Raw genomic sequence first — 24,377 nt, 5'->3', positions numbered from 1 at the left:
CCCACAACAGAGAAAATGTGAAGAACAGAATTATTCGAGCAAGCCGAATGCCTCAACTACCTATGGACGACATGCGCATCATGATTAGACCCAGAGAGGGTCTTAACATCGCTAGGGTTGGCCCAACCAGACATCGCTGAAGCCATTTCGACTTCGGCGAGTATCAGCCCATTGGAACAGCAAGCAGACACGCTCTGCCCTATCAACAAAAAATACCTTAGTGTCAAGCACGCCGAAGAGCGAAAATGCTCATCGCTACGTGCCCGTTTAAGAAATCCGCATCGCTGACTAGAACTATGAAGTTAGTGCCTACAAAGCGGAACCACATTCTATATGCAAAGGCGTCATTTGAGAGATTACTGTGCAAGACGGTTCGGCAGACATTGATGCGGAGATTGTCAACGACCGCAATTTACTACCCCTGACTTCCAAGCGCATCGGAGGTACCACCGCAGTGATCGTGGCCTTCCATGGACATCGCGTGCCCAATTCTGTGCGATACGGATAGGTGCTACTACAATGCACACTATACCGTAGACAGAGAGATATTTGCTACGCCTGGGGTCGGCTCGGCCATCAAGCGGACGTTTGCCCGAACCCTGGGGACATTATCTGCCGAGGCTGCAGCATGCTGCGCCCCGAAAAAGAGCACCGCTGCACAACAACACGCAAGCTTTTCGGAGGACCCCACATTACTGCTGACAAAGAATGTAAAGAACGCTACCACATCCACACGAGGTGCGCCGACGGCGATGGGAACGGGCACACTCGACACGACACAACAACAGTCATGAAGCAATGAAGGAGTTCAACGCAACCGCTGACGACGACCAAGCCTCGAAGCTTTCTACAGACGGTTAATTCGATGTCAGTCGATGCTAATCCCAATTTTGGTCCCAATACCAAAGTTGTTCAGGAAGGGCACCATGCGTGCATCGAGGTCCCGGAGCCATCCTCGGTAAAGTGTGGGATTGGGCTAGTTGGTAATCCATATAAAACTTCTAGGCGCGTAAAACTTCAGACAACTAACATAAGAGACAAGGACGAGCGCAGACGAGCCATCCTCGGACCCGTTTCCGCAGCGCGCGAAGTGCGACCCCAACCAGATCCATATCGCGGGGCTACTTCAGGTCCCGTTCTGGTTCACGTCACGGTTCCCGTTCACATTCCCGGCCTGGGTCACGCTCCAGCTCCCTCTCCGGTTCCGGGCCTCACACCAGTTCCAGGCCTCACTCCAGTCTCACCGGGGCCTCCCGTCAAAGATCGCCGAGCCCATCGGCACCACCATCGCCAGGCAACGCCAACAAGGATAAGTGGGTATTTTTCAGTTGGGTGGACGCCGTCCGGGGAAAAGGAAACACTACATTACAGGTAGGGTCGAGTTCATTCCAAAAACATGATACACACACCACATCTGAGATAGCGATATTAAAGCGCGAAAATGCGATGAAAAAAACAATACGCAAACTCACAGTCGCAATCACCCAAATAAAAACTGACTGAAACGCACGCGCTGCTACGCCCACCACCGACAACGACGACAATGCAGTCACCCCGTCGCAGCCGCAACCCGTAGGTGTCGGTAACGACGACGGCGAGAGCACACACAAGAAACGCGTAGTCACCCACAACCAGCCAGCTTTGAAGGCAGAGTTAGACGACATTAAGAGCACGCTATTTGCGATTAAGGAAAGCCTTCGCTTTCTTGGCGAAAGCATGGCTCTCGTGCAGTCTACCTTCGCGGCCTATGGTAATCGGTTGGGCCAAGTGGAGCAATACCTCGATTACGTCGTCACCCCTGCTGTTGCCGCTGGTAGGTTTTTGTCGCAACGTATAGTCGTGCCCAGTCCACCACTTCACGTGGCCCTTACGCGCGCGTCGGGTGCTGCTCAGGCCGACTCGTACATGCTTCCAGGTGGCCAGGGCAAATGACAAGTTGCGAATCTGGCAGTAAAACTGCAGGAGCTTTCCCATAAGAAAGCCTTCCTGCAGCAATACCTCCGTAGCCAGGAAGCCAAACCTCACATCATAATGTTACAAGAGACTGTAGTACCAACCGCCACGTTTTCCGGATACCAGTGGTTGCCCGGCCTTTCGGGAGGACGTGGTGCTGCCACCCTGGTCGCTAACAAGATTACCTGCAGAGCACACAGTCTCAATGTGCCCGAAGTATGACGTGCTATGGTGTAAATTCTCCCTGGCAACACAATAATAGAAAGCGTGTACATGCTGAATGTATATAGTAGTCCCAGCCATCATAGACAAGTATTCACACGCTTGTTCCATAAAGCCAACCATGTCGTGGGGCCTAACGCGCTAGTGATTGCGGGCGATTTTAACCGCACGCACAGTGCCTGCAACGCGTACGACAAACCCAAAGGTAACGAGCTTTGGAAAAATGCGAATGACATGGGCCTTATTCTCATTACGGACAAGGCCTTCCCCACTCCCACCGGTACGTCCACGCAAAGAGACACTACGCCGGATCTCTGCTTTGTCAAGAATATCACCGACGACTGCTGGTCCAACCTCGCGGTAGATCTCGGTAGCGACCACTTCATATTGGCCGTACGCCTCCCCACAGTCAGCAGGAAGACCAAGTCGTACACGTGGGTCGACTGTGACCTCCTTCGTAAGACCCGCGCAGAACGATCTTCTCCCGATACCCCACCGAGCCTCGAGACCTGGACGACCCAGCTCAAAGCTTACGTCAACAAGGCAACTAAAACTATCAGTACAGACATTCAAACTGAAAAGATGGACAGTCGTCTTGCCCACCTACTCGAGGCCAAACAGTCTCTATTGGCACGGTGGAAGGGCCAGCGCCTTGATCAGAGGTTAAGCAAACGCATATCTCAGCTGAACAAGACCGTGATGAATCACTGCCGCGTCCTTTCGAAACAGCAGTGGGACGAAGTTTGTAACTCGATTGATGGTCAGGTTCGGAATGGCAAAACGTGCCACTTACTCAAACACCTCCTCAATGAAACCAACACCCGAACAAATCAGCCTCATTCGATCGTGAAGATACTTCATCAAGCTAAACGAACAGTATCACCTAAAAATGTTGCAGAGAACCTCGTGGAGAAATATCTACCGCTTTCCATGGGCCCTGTGACCCCTTACCCCAATCACTCTGGCAGTGACAACACCACATTAGACGCCGACATTTCTATTGAATGTGTGCGCTGAGCTCTCCATGAGCTCAATGGCTGCTCAGCCCCTGGCCCCGACGGCATCACCAAACAGCTCCTACGCAACCTGGACGATCCCTCCGTCACTTACCTCACCGACACTATCAACGAAATATGGAAAAAAGGGTGAGGTACCCGACGCTTCAAAACTAGCTCCCACGGTTCTCATACCCAAACCGGGAAAGACGCCAAGTCTAGATCACCTACGCCCCATATCTCTCACGTCGTGCGTAGGCAAAGTGGCTGAGCACGTCGTCTCAACAGGGTCGGTCAACACCTCGAAGATAACGAGTGCATTACGCACCACATGATTGGCTTCCGAGCAGGGTTATCCACTCAAGACGCCATATTACTCATAAAGCATCAAATTCTAGATAGTGGAAAGACTCGGGAAACTCGTGCAATACTTGGTCTCGATTTAGAAAAGGCATTCGATAGCATAACGCACTCGTCAATCTTAAAAGCGATCGCAGCCCTTGGCCTCGGTTATCAATTTTACTACTTTTTCCGTTTTTTTTCTCACTCGACGCAGAGCCGTCCTCCGCATAGGAGATCTAGTGTCGAAACAAGTGGAGCTTGGACAGCGGGGCGCTCCTCAGAGGTCCGTCCTCTCGTCCACGCTCTTTAACTTTCTGATAATCGGCCTTTCCGAATGACTTTGCAAAAGCGACAACCTAAATCACACTATGTAGACGATGTAACCTTATGGTGCTCTACAGGGTCTGATGGCTTCATTGAGTCGGCCCTGCAAGAGGCCATCGACACCGCCGAGTCCCAGCTAGACCACACCAGTTTCAGGTGCTCACCCGCCAAGTAGCAGCTGTTGATATTTTTGCCCAAACGCCAGGGTGCCAAGCCCAATGGCTGGAAACCTCCAGCGGAACGCAATATCACCCTCTACACCAGGGATGGTCGTACTGTACCCAGGATAGACACCATCAAGGTCCTTGGCATGATCATCGAGTCACGCGGAACCAACACCCAAACAGTACAAAAGCTCAGGACTAAGACTGAGTATACCGTTTGACTCGTAAGTAGAGTAGCCAACAGGTACCATGGCCTCAAAGAAGACAACCTGCTGCGTCTCGTACAAGCGTTTGTTTTGTGCCGTTTTACCTACGTTGCCGCTATACACTAATGGCTACGTTCTGAGCGTGATCAACTTAATGGGCTTATTCGCAAGGTGGTCAAATGAGCGCTTGGCCTCCCTAACACCACTCCAACGATCAAACTCGTCAAGCTTGGCGTACATAACACGCTAGAAGAGATCGCCGAAGCTCAGGAATGCGCGCAATTGGCCCGACTCACCACCAATAAGGCGGGCTGCCATATTCTACGCGAGCTCGGCTTCTTCTCCTCGACGGCCAGGGACCCCCCAGAGTTGGCTCTAATTCCCCGTGAAATCCGCGGCTTTATCAAGATCACTCCCATTCCACGAATCGTACACCCCGAATACAACAGAGGCAGGCGCCTTGCGTGGGCGACCACCATTCTCAAGCACATATACATGGAAGCGGACAACGTCTCGTTTGTGGACGCTGCAGCCTATCACAACACCAGAGCCTTTGCCACGGTCGCGGTATCATCCGCGCAGCGAACTCTTAACTCTGCCACAATCCTCACCCGAAACCCCGAAGTTGTGGAGAAAGTAGCTATAGCTATAGCTATGCTCGACAGCGAACGGGAACTCATCTCTAGCGACTCCAGACAGACCATGAAAGCCTTCTAACTTAGAGTCATCTCCGACCAGGCGTTACGTATGCTGCGTAGAGCGGACCCGAGTGCCCTGAAGCACCACACTCTCATCTGGTTCCCCGCCTATCTTGGCCAGGTGCTGGGTGCCCTATCCAACTTCAACGAGATCGTCCATGATGCAGTGCACGCACTTACGGACCGCACCACCACAGGGCGACCCCAGCTTGCTGAGTTAGAGACATATCGGGATGCACCCATTAAGAACAATGACATGACAAAGCACCTTTACCTCTAATGCCGCATTTTTTCACCCCCACATCCAAAACCTAACAGACAGCAGGCAATAACCCTACGCCTATTCAAAGCGTCCTAGAAAAATTATGCCTTGAACGTGAGCCGCGAACGCGCTACCCTACCCTATGAATTTACCCTCCCCCTTCGGTACGAAGGTGAACGCCTGTGGGGGTCGCCCCACCCCGCGAACACAGCAATGCTCTCACAGTTGCCTCCAAGCAGCTGTGAAGTAACGTGACAGTGCGGTACGGTAATGTCTTGTGACAGAGCGGTTTGTAGGCGAGCGGTTCCACGCGGCAGACTCTCGCAACGCGCGGTAGAAGGCATGACCTCGGAGATTTTTTGCTGGCAGCAAGCTCTAAATTGAAGAGAGAGCCACGTTCCAGGCATAGTTTTTCTAGGAGGCGATGGCATATTACAGACACACGCGTACCAAAACCTTGCCACGCTTCACATTTATTATCCTGATGCATACCCCAGCGACAGATGCTCATCATGTGGGAAAAGGGCGACACTCACACATATGCTCTGGGAGTGTAGAACAACTCATCGCGACTCTATCACAAACAAGTGGTAGAGGTCCCTAAGGAGCTCACTTCTGGCCGATCAGCAATGGGCCATCCAGCAGGCTCACGAAGCGGCCGCCAGGTACTCCCTGTCGGTCCTTACGTAGGAGACGCCCGCTATGTGCTAAGCGCGTCTTGCAGGACTGAAATAAAAATTTTTCATTCCATTCTATAGTCTCAACCATTAGTTCTTGCCCCATTTGTTGCGCTTGAGCAATAGGATCCATCCATACTTAAAAACACGGCTGCAACAAAGTTCCGCTCCAACTGATTATGCAAAGGAAATCTTCTTTATTTGGTAATGCTTGTTTGCTTTCGAAACAGGAGCAGCTTTCCAACTTAACGACATATAGTTTAGTGTTCTTAACTGTGCGCACGCGCTACCGTCATTCAACCAGTTTTCTAAGCCATCCACACCGGAAAAGTCAGGTCCCTAATGCACCAAGAGAGGATCGACCTCACGTGCTTCTCCGTCAGCAGATGCCTGCGCTCCTAGCATGTTCACCTCACACTGGGGAAGGGCATATGGAGAGGTGGAGAGACACGTCAACGAACGCGTTTTCTGTAGGCTCGTGCTAATGTGCCGTAATGCGTACGCATGGCGAAAAAGAAATGAGCATCAAAGCAATTGTGCTCGTGTACAAATGCGGTGTCTCAATACATTTAACGCCGCTGGTTGTGGGGTATCTGTTCTTCGCTTCATAAAAACGCTGAGATACAGATGATTTCCCCTAGCGGTGTAAATGGAGCTGCAACATTTGGTACGTGACCGCAACTAGCGATTCCCTAGCCAGCTGCTGCAGTTAACCTACTAGCCCAATCGACTAGGCCAGCCAAGCGGCCGTGGCCGCAGCACGAACGCTGGGAGCCAACATGACAGCACCCATGCAGATGTGGCCGCCTGCTCTGAGATGAACTCGCGCTTGCTATTCACCTACTGTATTCACAGCAATAACTTAATGTTGAAATTGGCTTATCCTGCGGACAGAGCATGAGTTGGGTTCTGTTTTTATTATAGAGATTAGGCGTGTTTATTTAGCGATGCCTGCTACTGCTTGTCAAAGAGAGTTTGAAAATTAATCGAGAAAACACTGCAAAATACCGATAATTACAATGTTGCTGAAACTTCCGGAAGTAAACATAAAAATAATGAATGCGTAGGTTGTGAACTTACAGGCCACACAGCGCACCACAACGACGGTACACATTCTAGGTGGACGGAAACTGCGCGTACAGGTGCTGCCATGTTGACTTTTCCGGTGCTACCGACTCCTTGCTTTTACTAGCGGGCGCAGACGCCGGGCAGACAACGCGACGCGGATGGAGACATTGTGCACCACGGTCAAAGGCCGCGGCTAAAAGGGCCTTGGTAGGGGACAGTCGCAGTGCGGTAATGTTGCCATATTGTTCTGATGAAACAAACTGCAGCTCCGTAAAATCGTCTATATAGAGAAACTGACTCGACTAGGCCAGTTAAGCTTTCGCTTCAAAATGGCTGCGACAACGCGCCTGCTTTGTCTTGCTATCATTGGTAACATCGCTACCATTGTTCCCTTACACACGCCACAAGAGAGACCGTGGCCGGGCTATCAAGTAGGCAGGACACGCGCTGCGTTTGTCTGAGTCTGGTCGTGGTATTTAAAGACAGTCTAAAAAGAAATTATGACTTAGATTGATAAACTGCTCTCTGAGAACTATAATGCTATAGGGCTCACAGTTTTAAGTTCATTATTAGCGCAGAAAGTCAAGGTTGAAGTTATTGTAGTAATGTGCTGTAGTGTCATGCAATGAACAAACGTTGGAAGTTTAGCACTCATGCTGTCGTCTGTATCTCCCATTTTTACTGGCTTCTTTTTCTTAATGCTCCAACAGAGCTGTGCTTTATCCTCACCGTTTTATCATTCGCGCCCAATCTGCAGTACTTAGTGCAACCACGTAAAGGGGCTCTACAACACTTTTTGAGCTTTGTCAGAAAACGCTGCCGATCGGTAGTAGAGGCTCCTGACAACACGCGAGCCAAATATATAGCAAAGCACGCGGCTTGGAATTCACAATAAATTATCAACGTAAGCAGAAAATTGCTTTCTCTTCTCTCTTGAGAAATCACGTTAAATGACCAAAAAATATCCCGGCTGCGGCGGCTGCTTTTTTGAAGGAGGCGGTAATGTTGTAGGTCCGTGTGCTCAGACTTGGGTGCACGTAAAGACCCAAGGTGGTCAGTTTCCGGAGCTCTCCACTACGGCGTCTCTCATAGTCATATGGTGGTTTTTGGACGTTAAACCCCTCATATCAATCAATCAATCATGGCCACAAATCACACGTCAACGACCAATCTATCAGCCATTGGCCCATTTGAACATGACGTGCTCACTCGTTACAGAAATAACCACAGGACGCCGCTACTTGTCCACCCGTGTGTGCGTAATCACAGTAAAAATGCCGCGCATTAAAGAAAAAAAAGAAAAAAAGTGCTCAAGGTCGCGAAGCGCGCGTGACGTTTTTCTGTGGCCCTGCCATCCCTCCCTGCTTAGCTTCCAGCGCTTTCGTCGGGACGAGAAAAGAGAGAATGCGATTGCAGCATGCGACAAACCTTTGTAACTTCACTCGCACTGGACAAATTCTTAAATTTTTTGCGGCGTTGAATTCATGTAGCAATAAGCTCTTCCAGTGAATTCATTCCATGGTTACTTGAAGAAAGTATTCATGGGCCCCTATAAACGATGCTATAGTTGTTCAACAGCAAAGTACGATTCTCAAGCTATATTGATATATTGTACACTAAACACTGAATATTGCACTACAGGCACGTTTCACTTATGGCCTAAGCCGATTGGTATGCCGTAGTAATGAACAATGTAATTTTCTACGTAGTAGCAATTCTTGGTGTGGAATTCCCAATGCACTAAGAAAAAAAATCTTATGTGGTTCTGTGGTAGAATTAAACAACGTGTGGGACCGAATTCTTTACAAAGCCACGTTTTGATTTCACTTTATGCGATAAAGGTATTTCTCTCAATCTAAGTTTCCGAGAATTTTGCATACGCTGTAGTGCAATAATGCACACAGGAAATAACCATTGCTGCGCGCAACGCGGACGTTGGTAACCAGAAAAACGCTAACGGCACGACTACGAGCGACGAAGCCAGCCGCAATGCACGAGCCGGCCCTGCATGCGCCCGGTACTCCGCCGAACAGCCAACGCGCGTGAAGAAGAAGAGAACGAGGGTGCTCGAGGCAGAGGCTCACGAAGACTACCGCCCTTGGATTTTCTTCATTGCTGTGCATCGTTCACTTTAGGCACAAGTAAGCCCTTAATAAACCGTGTAAATAGAACATTGTTGTTTTGAGGCTGCTACATTTGTTACATTTTCTGGTGGAGGTGCTAGGTAGATGATTCCAACCCCCACGAGAAAGCGAAGTCCAAGCCCTGACCATCCGCAAGCCGTGGAGCTTACGCCGGTGCACCAATAGATCAGTCGCCGTATTCGAGAGTATTCACCAGAATTTGGACCACTTCCCCCTGCGCCAAGGGCATCAGCGACGGAAACAAAAAACGCCACCACCATGACTAGCCAAGTTGCACCATCACAGCTCTATGTCAGCCAGCCCGTCATACCGAAGGTGTTCCATGGTGACCCGTTCGAGGACACCGAAGACTGGCTGGATCAATTCGAGAGGGTGGCGAACATAAACCAATGGAACGAAGCAGGCAAGTTGCGCAACGTATACGTCTCTTTGGAAGACGCCGCGCAAGTGTGGTACGAAAACCACGACGCATCTTTGACGTCCTGGGTAGAGTTCCGGCGGCAGCTACTGTGTACGTTTGGCAACAATGATCGCCGAAAAAGGGCAGAAGCAGCTCTTCGTGCACGGAATCAACGCACAAACGAGACTGTCGCTATGTACATAGAAGACATATCCCGCCTGTTCAAGCGAGCTGATCCTCCTATGAATGAAGACAAGAAGGTGTGTCATCTCATGCATGGGGTAAAACAAGAGCTGTTCGCTGGACTCGTTCCCAATCCGCCGTGCACTGTTGCTAAGTTTCGGTCGGAAGCAACAACAATAGAAACGATGCTGCAGCAGAGAGCCCGGCAATACAATCGTGACGTAGCCTGTACATCAGCAGGGGTCTTCTCGGCATACGGTGTCGATAATCTTGACACTCTGCGGGAGCTCGTCCGGTCAGTTGTCAGGGAGGAACTACGCAAGCTGCAGCCACCCGTTTCACCGGAACTGTCTATTGCGGATGTTGTCCGAGAAGAAATTCGGCAGGCCATACGAGAGCCGCAAAGGGATGCACCACCGACACGATGCGTGGTAACTTATTCTGAGGTGCTCATGCGGCCTGCTGTCCACTGTGCGCCTATCGAGACACCTTGTACTTACGCACCGACAACACGTAGCCCGCGCCATATCATAGAGGCAACTCGCAGCACACCTCTTCCGACAGAGACAAGACCTCGAAAAAGCGATGTATGGCGAGATGCGGAACGTAGGCCCCTGTGCTTCCACTGTGGAGAGGCTGGCCATCTTTACCGGTTTTGCCGATATCGTCAAGCTGGTCTTTGAGGATTTGCAGTCAACGCACCGTGTCCGCGAAACGGCGAAAGGCCGTCCGACATCGAGGAATACCTGTGCTCACGTCAGAGCTTCGACCTGCATTGTCGTCACCAACCGCGGTCACCATCCCATCTACGTCAGCGCACGCCAAGCCCACGTTCCTTTCCAAACACACCTAGGCATCGTTCGCCTAATCCAAACCGGGAAACTGAAGTGGGTGACCTGTGGAGGCGAGGCCGCTGGTGATTCGAAATACGAAGATTCTCCACTGCGACACCAGCGTGACGACGACGACGACTGTCTCCAGATAAAGAAGTGCAGTAATGAGAAGATAACTTCAGACTTGCCGTTAGTATTAACGGGCTAGAAGCTCTAATCGATACCGGTGCGGATTACTATGTGATAAGCTACGATTTAGCGAAGTGCCTCGGGAAAGTTCTGAGCGAATGGAGTGGACCTCAAGTACGTATGGCATGCGGTCACCTTATTACGCTTCTCGGCAGATGCGCCGCAAGAGTTGAGATACGAGGTTTCACTTACGTTGGTGACTTTGTTGTCCTGCCCGTATGTTCGAGAGAAGTTATACTCAGAATGATTTTTTTGCAAGCAAATGGTGCCATTATTAATTTGCTGAGGTCCAGCGTATCATTTTCGACGGAACAAGCTATAAAGGTAGCTCGAGCAGACGAGCAATACACCATTCCACTGCGCATCGTCGATGATGATGTCACTGTACCACCGCAGAGCAGTGTAATGGTTCTAGTCAGAAATGATACGTTTGGTGACTACGAAGGTGTGGCAGACAGCAGCATGAATGTTTTCCTGAAAAAAGGTGTTTGTGTGGCACGAGGGATTATCCAGCTATGAAACGGGTACGCAGACATCCTCCTGACAAATTTTGGGAACGAATTCCAGCACATATCAAAGGGGACAGCCATAGCCTTTCTTCATGAGGTTTGTAAGGCCACAGAAATATGCAGCCTTGAAACAACGTCAACAGATATGAAACCAACATCTGATGTCTACGACGTAATATCCGTAAATCCCAATCTTTCAGTGATCCAACGTCAACAGCTATACGACCTTGTACAAGAATTTGGCAGCTGTTTCTCCAATAGTTTAAAGGTACGACGCACAACCATTGCGAAACACAGGATCATAACAGACGAGACAACCAGGCCGGTACGCCAGCACCCGTACCGCGTTTCACCAAAAGAAAGGGAAGTCATCAAGAATCAAGTACAGGAGATGCTTGAAGATGATGTTATTCAACCTTCTAGCAGTCCGTGGGCATCTCCTGTAGTACTTGTCAAGAAAAAGGGTAACACGCTAAGGTTTTGCGTTGACTACCGGAAATTAAATGGTGTGACTAAACGGGATGTATATCCCCTTCAGCGTATTGACGACACATTAGACAGACTTTGGTGTGCCAAGTTCTTCTCATCACTAGATGTGAAAAGTGGATACTGGCAGATCGAAGTTGGTGAACGCGATCGCGAGAAGACTGCTTTTGTTACGCCGGACGGACTCTGTGAATTCAAGGCTCTCCCTTTTGGTCTCTGTTGTGCGCCGGCAACGTTCCAACGCATGATCGACACTGTACTTTCCGGATCAAAGCGGCAGTGTTGCTTAGTGTACTTTGACGACGTGGTCAACTTCGCCGCTACATTCGAGGAGCATATCAAGCGCCTGCGAACATTGTTAGAAGCAATCCCTTCGGCAGATTTAACCATCAAGCCAGAGAAGTGCAAATTCGGTTTCGAAGAGCTTTGATTCCTTTGGCACGTTGTCAGCGGCCACGGTGTGCGCCCTGTTCCCGAAAAGACAGCCACCGTTACAAGGTTACCGGTGATAGCAGATAAAAAGTCAGTACGGAGATTTCTAGGTCTCTGTGCTTACTACCGACGATTTGTCAGAAATTTCTCGCAGATTGCAGAATCCTTGACGAAACTTCAGAGAGAAGATGTACCTTTCCAGTGGGAAACAAAGCAACAAAGCGCATTCAACGAATTAAGAAAACGGTTGAAAGAGCCCCCAATCCTTTCTCATTTCGATGAAACAGCTGACAAGAAAATACACACAGACGCTAGCAACATCGGCCTAGGATGCATCCTAATACATTGGCTGAATGGCGAAGAAAAGGTGATAGCATACGCCAGCCGGACTCTAACAAAGGCGGAGACAAATCATTCGGCCACGGAGAAAGAATACCTTCCCGTCATCTGGGCCATCAGTAAGTTTCGGCCTTACTTGTATGGTAGACCATTCAAGTCAGTCAGCGATAACCATGCCCTTTGCTGGCTCGGCAACCTCAAGGACCCGTCCGGACAACTAGGAAGGTGGAGCCTCAGACTGCAAGAATTTGACATAACTGTGGTATACCGATCTGGCAGGTAGCATACCGACGCCGACTCTTTGTCACGGGCACCTGCAGACACAGCACTATCAGATGAAGAGCACTTTCAATTCGTGGCTGTTGTCGAGACTTCTCAGATAGCTGAAATTCAACATGCGGGTAAAGAATTGCTCCCGCTCATCAAACACCTGAAAGGAGCTGACGTACAAGTACCTCGTATACTTTCTCGAAGCCTCGCATCGTTCTGCCTCCAAAGAAATGTCCTCTACAAGAGAAACTTTAAGCCCAACCGTGAAAAGTTTCTGCTTGTCGTTCCCGCAACTATGCGGCAAGAAATATTACAAGCGTGCCAAGATGAGCCTACGTCTGGACATTTGGGGGTCACTCGAACGCTTGCACGAATCAGTCAGCACTATTATCAGCACTTCAGTACAGCGCTATGTCAGAACATGCCGCGAGTGCCAAAGACGGAAAGCGCCTCGTGCTAAGCCAGCGGGCCTTCTGCATCCGATAGACCCACCGAAAGCACCCTTCCAACAAGTTGGAGTGGACCTCCTTGGACCTTTCTCGACATCTTTACTTGGCAAGAAGTGGATCGTTGTAGCGACTGATTATTTAACGAGATACGCGGAAACAGACTCCTTGCATCGAGGAACGGCAGCTGAGGTCGCCAAATTCTTTGTACAGAGCATAGTGCTACGGTATGGCGCTCCAACTGTTGCAATCACCGATCGCGGACCGGCTTTCACGGCGGAACTCATGAAATGCCTGCTGAACATGACCCACACTATTCACAGGAAAACTACCGCATATCACCCTCAAAGCAACGGCCTCACTGAACGCCTTAACAGAACTCTAGCTGACATGATATCTATGTATGTGGACGTCAAACAAAAAATTGGGACGAAATTTTACCATACGTCACCTTCGCCTATAACACCGCCGTACAAGATACTGCCAAGATTACCCTGTTTCAACTACTTAACGGTCGTGTAGTTACCACAACACTGAACGCTATGTTACCTATAGATCAAGATGACTACCCTTCTGATCTCGATGACTATATAGAGAGAGCGGAGGAGGCCCGCCAATTAGCAAGGTACCGAATATGTCACCAACAACGAATCGATGCTGACCGCTACAACCGAGGAAGACGTGAAACACGATATGAAGTTGGTGACAAAGTGTGAATTGGACCCACGTACGACGACGAGGCCTGTCTGAAAAACTCATTTGTCGATATTTCGGTCCTTACGAGGTAGTACAGTGACTCAGCGACCTCGTTTATGAAATCAAGCCTACAGGACATGGGCATTCTAAATGACGCAATCCCACCGAGCGTGTACGCATTGTGCGCTAGAAACCGTACTACGACCGGTACGAAGACTAGCCACCCCACTTGCTTGCTGTACAACCATTTCCCTCTCACAAACCTTCCGAGACGGAAACGCTGCATACATTATCATCGAAAGCATTGGGGTGATGCCTCTTGAGAGGGGGGATAATGCCACAGGAAATAACCATTGCTCCGCGCAACGCGTACGTTGGGAACCAGAGAAACGCTAACGGCGCGACTATGAGCGACGAAGCCAGCCGCAATGCACGAGCCGGCCCTGCATGCGCCCGGTACTCCGCCGAACAGCCAACGCGCGTGAAGAAGAGAACGAGGGTGCTCGAGGCAGAGGCTCACGAGGACTACCGCCCTTGGATCTTCTTGATTGCTGTGCGTCGTTCACTTTGGGCACAAGTTCGCCCTTAATAAACCGTGTAAATAGAACATTGTTGTTTTGAGGCTGCTACATTTGTTACAATTTGAGGACTGAGAGCGCAAGCGTTATTATTTGAATTGCGTATGACAGGGCAACAAGAGGTGAAGGACTGTGCGAATAGTTTTCAAAGTGTCATATGCGTTAGTTTTTCAGGCGAGACATCTAAACGTGTTTATTGGCCTTCCAATTGAAGTTACAAAGTGACCTATCAGATTGTGGACATAGTAGCATAGAGGCTATGAGACGTAGGAAGCAAAGTTTATTACAGGACATCGAAGTAATCCACACCTAGCAGGGTGGAATCGAAAGGTTCATCAAAGAATGGAGCACCTCTCCACGAAAGCTCCAACAGTTAGGATATAAAATGTAACTGCATTATGAAAGTAACCGCCACACAGCATGAATTGGGTCACTTACCATTGGAAATGCAGCGTGCCGGCTCGCCATCCCATAGGCCTTTTAAACCACACGTGCGTCTGTTCGAACCTAGCAGCGTGTACCCTTGAAAGCAGCTGAACACAAGTGTGGTGCCTACAGCTGTGGAGTAATTACCACCCACTGGTACCACCAACCCGTACATAGGTGGCCTCAGGTGACCGCAGCGTATCTCTGCGAAGATATGCAAACACTTTCGGTCAAAGTTTCCGTACGGTTATATCAGAAATACAAGCTAGACTTAAGCGGCATACGCGTCACGTCAGGTTTCTACGTGCTAAGCGTAGAAGAAGAACTGTTTTCAGAGGGCATTGACAACCCCGAAACCTTCAGTTTACCAGGAATGACCTTCTTTGGGTACTTGGTGTGGCCGGTTAATCTATCCGATAACACTCTCAAAGTAGCGAACGCATTCACTAAAGAAGCACACGCCCAACGCATCGCTCACTAGCAACATTTCATTATGCGTGATTGATCACCAGATTACAAAAGATAATGTAGCTCAATGAGTCGAGTATCACGAAGGCGTTTTCGGGCTCGGCCAGTTGGAGCAGAAGTTTTGGCTTTCAACCTATTGTGAGCAAGAAAAACAAATCTTGACTTGTGAAGCTACGAGTTGGTTGTCTTGTGAAGCTACGAATTGGTTGTCAAACGAGAAAGGGTGCTCTCAAACTAACGTTCTCTCTAAAAACACCCAGTGAAGGTCACTGAAGTTCTCGCGCAGGTGACGCTATGATGCCACAAGCCGTCTGCGTGTGCCACACATGCTAAGGTGCCACACGCTCACAACCATGTCCGGACAACTTTCAGTACGCCGGACACAGTCGTTGAAATAGGGCCTCATGTGAGACAAACAGTTGGTGCCTCATAAAATGTTGTGGTCGGGCTAGTCACTCAGTAATTAAACCTTCTATTTGATGAAAGAAGAACACATTATAAAAGACAGGACTAACTAGCGATTTGGCTCTTGCTGAAGGTATTATAAAATATGTTGTGTATTGCTGTGATTTATATTTCCCTGTAACCTTTGCAATAAACCAGCTGTTCGTGGCTCCTGTCTTGTTCTATTTTAGGTCCTCGTATTTTGTAGCATGAACAAAATCAAGCTGATTAGTTAACATCTTATTTGACGATCATGTTCTAAGATGCTAGAAGAGTTTCTGCAGTGCGCCGTCAAGATCAAGAAACCAAGTGATGCGCTGCGAAGAGAAGAAAAACAGAAGAATCGATCGCGTACAGGGGCAGGATGGCACATGGTTGTGTGCTGCATCTCTCGAACGCAAATGAATGCTGTAACTTATATTGACACTTTATTCAAGCAACAGCAAGATGGCACCAATGATAAAGAGGAACGACGCGAAGACTGATGATTATTTACAGATGAGGAAGACGCAGTCCAATTAATTCTTACACTAATTACCCCCGTAGCAGGAAGCGGCCAGCCTGGCCGCGAAATACGCTGTGTAACCCATACGATAGGGCTTGAGACGCGAAACGTGCAGAATCTCTTTCCGGTGGCTGCGCTGGTCAGTTGGGGCATGAACAGGTGTGACATGGTAGTTCACCGGTGAAGTCTGTTCAACAACTTTGTAGGGGCCAAGATATCGTGACTGAAGCTTCTCCGATAAACCAGGCGTTCATGAAGGAGTCCACAGAAGTGCATCGTCGCCAGCGTGGTATAGAACGACGCGGCGAGTGGCATCATAACGACGTTTGCGATCTTCTTGGCTGGCTTCGGTGTTTACACGGGCAAAATGACGGCATTGAGTACCACAAGACAGAAACTAGTAGCAAACGTATGGTGAAGAGTTGACGGGGCCAGAAATGAAAGAAGCGTCAAGTGGTGATTTCGGCTGGCATCCGTGGAAAAATGAAGAATTGCCTGTGGTCTGTTGAACTGATGTATTATATGCACATGGGACAAAGGGAAGAATGGCACCCCAGTTGCGACTGTCAGATCCGATATACAAGGACAGCATGTCGCACAGCGTGCGACGAAATCTCCACGCTGTGTCATTGGTTTGTGGGTGATAGCTAGATGTTGTTTTATGAACTGTTTTTATGCTTGAAGAACTTCACTGAGCGTGTTTGAAATATATGCCTTGCCTCAGTCGCTCAATTGAACAGGAGGGTCCCCGTGACGTTGGTAAATAGCATTCAAGAAGAAAGTTGCTACTTCTGACGCAGTTCCTGAAGTGATCGAGGCCGTCTCAGCGTACCAGGTCAAGTGAACAACCGCGGTGACTGTCCATTTCTTGCCGTCAGATGTAGCTGAGAGGGGTTCGAAGAGGTCAATTTTGACGACAGAGAACGACTCTGCTGGGCAAGGAAGTGGTTGTAGGGTCTCGACTGGAGCAGTAGTGGGCTGCTTGCGGTGTTGGCAAAGTGCGCACGAGGCAATACACTTAGCTACCGTCGTGGAAAGACCTGGGCAAAAGAATCGTCTACGGAGGCGCTCGTAGGTTTTGTAGTATAACCAAAGTGGCCTGACGTCGGGTCGTCGAGTGAAGCATGTAGAACTGCAGTGCGTAGTGTGCGTGGTATAACGGGAACCCATCGATGGCCTTCCGGGTGGAACTACGAAATAAAAACGAAAGAGACGTAATATCGGAAATATTGATTGAGGGCGTATCATATACGGGTAGTTCGCTGGCAAACAAGTTTAATGAGCATTTTTTAAAGGCAGGTGTTTGCACGTCTTCACCGACAAATGATATCAGCTGCACTTCTTACATGAACAGCTCAGATTCAACAATTTATATGTATCCTACTACACCGGAAGAAATATGCGGCTTGTTAAAAAAGTTAAAAAGCAACAGTGCCTGTGGTGTAGATGAATTGAAGGCAGTTCCTCTTAAAGTAGTCGCTCATGCTATCTGTTTACCTCTATCGCACATATGCAATCTTATTCTAAGCTCTGGATCGTTTCCCAACGAACTGAAGATTGCAAAGGTATCAGTTATTTTTAAAGGAGGAGATAAAAACGATCTCGGTAACTATAGGCCAATCTCTGTTTTACCTATGTTTTCCAAGGTTATTGAAGAAGCTATAAACTTCAGGCTTACTAATTTTTTTCAGCAAAAAAACATTATCGTAAAAAATCAATATGGTTTCCAAAAGAAAAAATCCACAGAAATGGCATTACTCGATATTAAAGATAAAATAGTTGACAACATAGAAAAAAAACTATTCACGGTAGGGCTTTTCCTTGACTTTAAAAAAGCATTTGATTCCGTTAAGCATGATGTTCCGTTAAGCATGATGATGAAACTATCCAGATACGGTGTCAGAGGTATAGCTCTAGACATTATAAAAAGTTACCTAGAAAACCGTGTGCAATACACCAATATTGGTAATGCGAAATCTGAATTCGGTAAAATTACATGCGGCGTGCCACAAGGGTCAATCCTTGGCCCACTCTTGTTTATTATGTACATAAATGATATAGTTAACATACCTCTTACACCTGACATTATTTTGTACGCCGATGACACGAATGTATTCTTCTCTGGGCCAGATATTGACGACCTTATGTTGAAAGCGAATATTTGGCTACAAAACTTATCTACATGGCTTAGGGCCAACAGGTTAAATCTAAATGCTAAGAAAACAAAATTTGTTGTTTTTAGACCTCGTAACAAAACATACATTAGTAAGAATATTATTAGCTTTCAGGGACAGCCTATTGAACGCGTTGCGTCTCTTAAATTTCTCGGTGTCTTTTTTCACGAATATTTAGATTGGTCTGTGCATATAAATTACTTGCGAAAAAACATCTCTCGAGCAGTTGGCATACTATGCACGTTGCGCAGCCTATTACCAGTATGGTTAAAAAGACAGATTTATTACGCAACCATACATTCGCACCTTCACTATTGTCTTCTGATTTGGGGAACGACGACAAAAACTAACCTCAAAAATTTATATCTATTACAAAAACGAGCTGTGCGATTAATTGAACTTCTACCTTTTCGTTCGCACACAGCCCCTTTTTTCGAAAAACATAGACTGCTAGTCATTAATATTATCCGATATAAAAAATTAGCAATGATTATATACCGTGAAGTTAAATCTAATCGAATTGAATTTTTCAGGAAGTATCACGAGCGTAACCACAGTCATAATTTACGACATATTAGTTTCAAGAAAGACACGCTTCGTACAAATTACGGTACACAAAAACTAACTTACCAAATTCCCCACTTTCTTAATGAACACCCCACTGTGATGGCATTAATTGAACAAAGTTCCTCCATTTATGTTTTCAAAAAGAAGATACACACATTCCTTCTAAAAACTCAAACAGATTCTCATACCTCTTTCGATTCATTTTATTTTATGTAACTTTTATGTGCTGCTGTGACTTTATGAATTTTTTTTTTTGCTTTTGTCTGCCTGTTTGTTGTGCGTAAATAGTCTCTTATTATTTCTTTATGTGCTAATTCATAATTGCTGTTCATTTCTTTGTTAATACTGGCTTGATGTAAAAAAAAAATTGTAAATGTTTTTTGATATTGTATGTATCTCAATTTCTCAATTTTTGTACTGCTATATATAACCTGTTTATGTATGTGTGTACATAGGGGGTTGGCGCTTTGTCAGGCTTTCTTTGCCTTTACGCCGATCCCCTAGGCAAACTGTGTACACGGGTTGTCTGAAATTAAATCAATAAAAAAAAAAATGTATCGATAGACCGCATCGTCCTCCAACTTGAATAATCGGAGTTGTTTCCGGAGCCTGGAATTTGAGGAAGACGAAGCACCGGTAAGCCGACCGGTGAGGCCAGTGCAATAAGAATCGTCTCGCTGGTGAGTGGTTAGTACTGAAGGACGGGCGCATGAAAGTAGGGAAGAAATGGATGATATCGACGAGGCGTCCTCCGCATAGCCAATTTGACGAGGGGATGCGACATGCGCTGAAGACTGCGGCAAAGGGAGTCCTGACAAAGCGTCGGCATCTTCGTGTTTCCTTCCGGGTTTGTAGATGACGTCAAAGTCATATGGTTTTAACCAGAGAATCCAGCAGCCAAGTCGCCCCGACAAGTTTAGGTTGTCGAAAACCAGCAAAATGCATGGTGGTCTGTCACAGCAGTAAAATGTCGACCATGTACATATAGACGAAATTTTTTAGCAGAACAGACAACAGCCAAGCAGGCCTGTTTGGTTATCGATTAACTCTTTTTTGTAGAGGTCAGAGTGCGGCTTGCATATGCGACAACTTTCTCGCGAAATGCATTGTCGTGCTTAAGGAGTACGGCGTCGATTCCTTGTCCGCTGGCACCATTGTGTAATAACGTAGGTGCCTTGTCATCAAAATAAAGTACTGGTGGGGTTGTCAGTGCGTGCTTGAGTTTTTTTAAATGAGTGCTTTAAATGGGGCTTCGCATTGATCATTCCAATCGAAGGAATCGGTACTAGCAAGCAGCTTGTGGAAAGGAGCGGCAATGGTGGCAAAGTTGCGAATGGTGCGGCGAAAGTACAATGCGAGTCCAAGGAAACTGCGTAGTTTTTTGGAACGAAAGTGGCGCGGAAACATGAGTACTGTGTAAATTTTGTCGGGATTGGCCTGAATGCCATCTTTAATAACGAGATGTCCCAGAACCAATGTAGGTGCATTACCAAAATGGCACTTGTTTGTGTTTAGCTGAAGTACAGCATTGGAGAGGCTTGTGAGCACTTCATCTAGGCGTTGCAGATGATCAGCAAAAATGGAAGAAAACACGACAATATTACTACCTAGCTATCGCATGAAGGGTGAACCATACTGTGACTAGAAGACAAGGAAGAGGACTGGTTTGCTCGCTCTGTGTGCTGCGCTCCAATTTTATTGGTGTGAATACACCACCAAATGGTCACGTGCCGTCTCATTTTACGTAACATATTTGTGGTGGAGATGCTGGGTAGCATCAGTAGAGGGTTTCCGGGCGTCGTTGGTATTGCAGCTTCACCTCCATAGGCTGCTATATCTAGTTTTCTTGCTGCGATTGTCCAGAGAAGCTCTGCGAGAAAAAGCGCCGAGGCGGCGGAGGGTGGGATTGGTGGCGTAGCGGCGACGGGGAGTGGGAGTAGCGGCGACCGGAAGAAGAGGCGTCAGTGGAGAGAGGCTCGTGAGGAGGCAGCGAGTAAAAGTTGGACGGTGTAGTGGCTGGACGTCCAGAAGTGGTCGGGCGCATATAAGTAGGGTAGCTATGACGTGGTGTGTTGGACCAGCGGCGACGGCAATAACGAGAAATATGTCCACGTTCATGACAGGAAAAGCAGATTGGCTGGTCGTCAGGGGTTCGCCATTGCGTAGGGTTCCAAAAAGGCAATGATTGAGGAGATCGGCGAGCGTTACCTCAGGGGTATGGGCGTACTTCAGGTTGAGTCACGGGACGCGCTGACAGAAGACCGAGATTAGCGAACTCCTGCCTTACCACAGCTTGAATTAAGGTTACCAATGGGTTTGATGGGTCAGTTGCTTGAGTTTTACAAACAGGCTGTGGAATGGGATCTGGACAAGCAGCTTCAAGCTCCTGACGAACAATTCAATTGACGTGGTCATAGGTGGGAGGTTGGTGAGCGGCTTCACACGATGAAGTTGCGGCCGTGTTGCGTAGTCATGTGAACTTCTGCGTGATACCGCGGCTCTTGGCGTATTCATACTGCCGGCACTCTTTGATGATTTCGTCAATGATGATGACGTTGGTGTATACAAGCAGGTTGAAGGCATTGTCGGCGATGCCTTCAAACACAATTGACACCAACTCAGGCTCCGGCATGTGTTCGTCAGCCTGGCGGCAAAGGGCGACGACGCCGTGAATATACGCGACGTAGGATTCGGTAGACGTCTGTGCGCAAGTAGCCAACTGATTTCGCGCAGTTATCTGTCGTGCAGCGGTGTTCGCAAAAAGGTCACAGGTCTTCTCCTTGAATGAGTCCCATCTGATAATGTTGACTTCGTGCATCTCGAACCATGCCCGCGGAGGTCCATCAAGGTAAAAAGCACGTACTCGACACGTACTCGACGACCTTTTGCGCTCTTCCTCAACGCAACACAAACTTACCACTTCCTACCACCCTCAAACAAATGGCCTTAGCGAAGGCCTAAATCGCACCCTCACGGACATGCTCTCGCAGTATGTCTCATCTGACCATCATGACTGGGATCTAGCGCTACCTCACGTGACGTTCGCCTATAATTCATCTCGTCATGATACAGCAGGTTATTCACCTTTTTATATGTTCTAAGGCCGTAATCCTACCTTACCACTGGACACCCTACTACCGACTACTACACCTCCACCGAGCGAATATGCACGTGATACTATCACTCGTGCTGAGCACGCACGTCAGCTTGCCCACTCTAGGCTGTTGGCTTCACAAGCAACCCAGAAGGCTGTCTACGACGGCAAGCATGTTGACGTTGACTTCTCACCTGGTCTCCTAGTTCTTCTCTGGTGCCCAATTCGTAAAGTTGGATTGTCAGAGAAGTTGCTATCTCAGTACAAGGGACCTTACCGTATCATACGACGGGTAAAGGATGTTACCTATGAGGTCATTTCAGTCTTCGGGACTAACCTGTCTGAAAACACCCCCCGTGACGTAGTCCACGTCAGTAGGTTGAAATCATACCGCCCTCCTTCTGAAGTACACGTATAAAATGAACCCAGCCGGTGCTTTTACAACCTAGGGTAATGCTACATAGCTGTCGCATGAAGGGTGAACCATTCTGTGATCAGAAGACTACGAAAAAGACTGGTTTGCTAGCTCTGTATGCTGCGTTCCGATTTTATCGGTGTGAATACACTGCCGAATAGTCACTTCCCGTCTCATTTTACGTAACAATATCATCAAGGTAGTATAGACAAGTTTTCCACTTGAGGCCACGAAGAACATGTGTCGATCATCTTTTCAAATGTGGCAGGTGCATTACATAGACCAAATGGTATTACGTTTAACTCGTAAAGACAATGCGGCGCAAAAAAAGGCGGTCTTTTTTTTCTGCTTCGTCCGCTGGAATTTGCCAATATTTGGACCATTAGTTAGGGTGGAAAAGTATTGGGTGCCTTGCAATGAGTCAAGTTTATCATCTATACGGGGCATGAGATATACACCCTTTCGTGTAATCTTGTTGAGCGCACGGTAATCACAAAATCGTACCGAGCCATCCTTCTTTTGTACTAACACAACGGGTGATGACCAAGAGCTGGCGGAGGGTCGTATGATGTTTCTTTTAGCACATCGGCCACACTTTCCTGAATGACTTAGCGCTCGGCCAAAGAGACTCGGTAGGAAAGACGGCGTACGACAGTTTAACCTACACTGTCGATGGGAAGATGCGCAACTGTGGTCTGTCCTATTGCCGAAGCATTGGCGTCGAAAGAGGACTGGTGTTTCGTTATCAAATTTAGCAACGCCTCACGTTGAGAAGCTGGAAGGTCAGGATTTATGCCGGGAGCAAAGGAGGAGGAAGTAACATGCTGGCCTTGTGTCTGAGCTGGCAAGGCATCAAGAGAGACGAAAGATACCTGGTTGGGTATTCACATAACATGACACAGCTGAACCTTAAGGTCGAAAATTATCGCAGCACTGTCTTTGAACCGCACCAGGCTGGAGGGGAGTAAACACCGCGAGCTAGAAGTGGCTGGAAGGGGTGATAAGGACGTCACCATTGGCAACATTCGGAGGAGTGATGGTGATAATTTGCTCCTGACCCGAAAGGAGTATGAGATCGGAAGCTGTGAAAAAACGCAGTGGTTTTTCTTCGACGTGTTTGCTGCAGTGGTCGGACTTGGTCATCTGGACTGCACATTGCCCGCCAGAAATTAGTGCCGATGCTGATGAGAGAAAGTCCCAACCTAAATGTAGTTCATGAGCACACGATATTAAGACATCAAATGTGATATGATGACGAATACCATCAATAAAGACACGCGCGTTACCTTGGTTCGATGGTCTGTTTATTCCTAATTTGGCCGCCATCAAAGATTATTCAAGGTAGGGCTTCTTCACTTTCCGCAATCGAGAGCACAAGTCGGCATGCAAAACTGTAGTAGTTGCTACAGCGTACAACAACCCACACACCTTTCACAGTCACTAATAACATGTTTGACGGTCTTTGAGAGGAGGAATTCGGTCATTTCGCCGCGATGCAGTTTTCTCTCCAAAAACTGCACAGCTGAGTGCGAAGCATTTCTTAGCGAACTTCGGCGACTTTAAACGTATCTATCTATCTATCTATCTATCTATCTATCTATCTATCTATATATCTATCTATCTATCTATCTATCTATCTATCTATCTATCTATCTATCTATCTATCTATCTATCTATCTATCTATCTATCTATCTATCTATCTATCTATCTAGCCGGCTACGTCTGCGTGCTCTCGTGGTCACCCCCTTAATTTTGCGTGAACTAAAATTAGCATGGGAGGGTAAGACGGTTAGCCGAATATCATGGTTAAGACATGCATAATGTCGCAATCTCGTCGCATACGTCATCAAATACTTCCCGCCAGATA

At 47.9% G+C, this 24,377-nt stretch overlaps 1 protein-coding gene across 12 annotated transcripts in view; it reads right to left on the bottom strand.

The window, feature by feature from the left end:
* The window catches only part of LOC119173521 (complement factor B), a 1,265,978-nt gene that overhangs the window by 888,940 nt on the left and 352,661 nt on the right, over positions 1-24,377 (bottom strand). For 10 of the 12 annotated variants that reach the window (XM_037424323.2, XM_075896490.1, XM_037424324.2 and 7 more), the window contains one exon: positions 14,855-15,046. The exons of the other annotated variants lie outside the window; for them this stretch is intronic. In XM_037424323.2, coding sequence (XP_037280220.2) covers positions 14,855-15,046 — 192 coding nt within the window. The remainder of the gene's footprint in view (positions 1-14,854; positions 15,047-24,377) is intronic. 12 annotated transcript variants of the gene reach the window in all.

This window comes from Rhipicephalus microplus, chromosome 5 (genome assembly GCF_043290135.1).
Source record: "Rhipicephalus microplus isolate Deutch F79 chromosome 5, USDA_Rmic, whole genome shotgun sequence".
NCBI lineage: Eukaryota > Metazoa > Arthropoda > Arachnida > Ixodida > Ixodidae > Rhipicephalus > Rhipicephalus microplus.
This window is presented reverse-complemented; position numbering and strand designations above follow the sequence as displayed.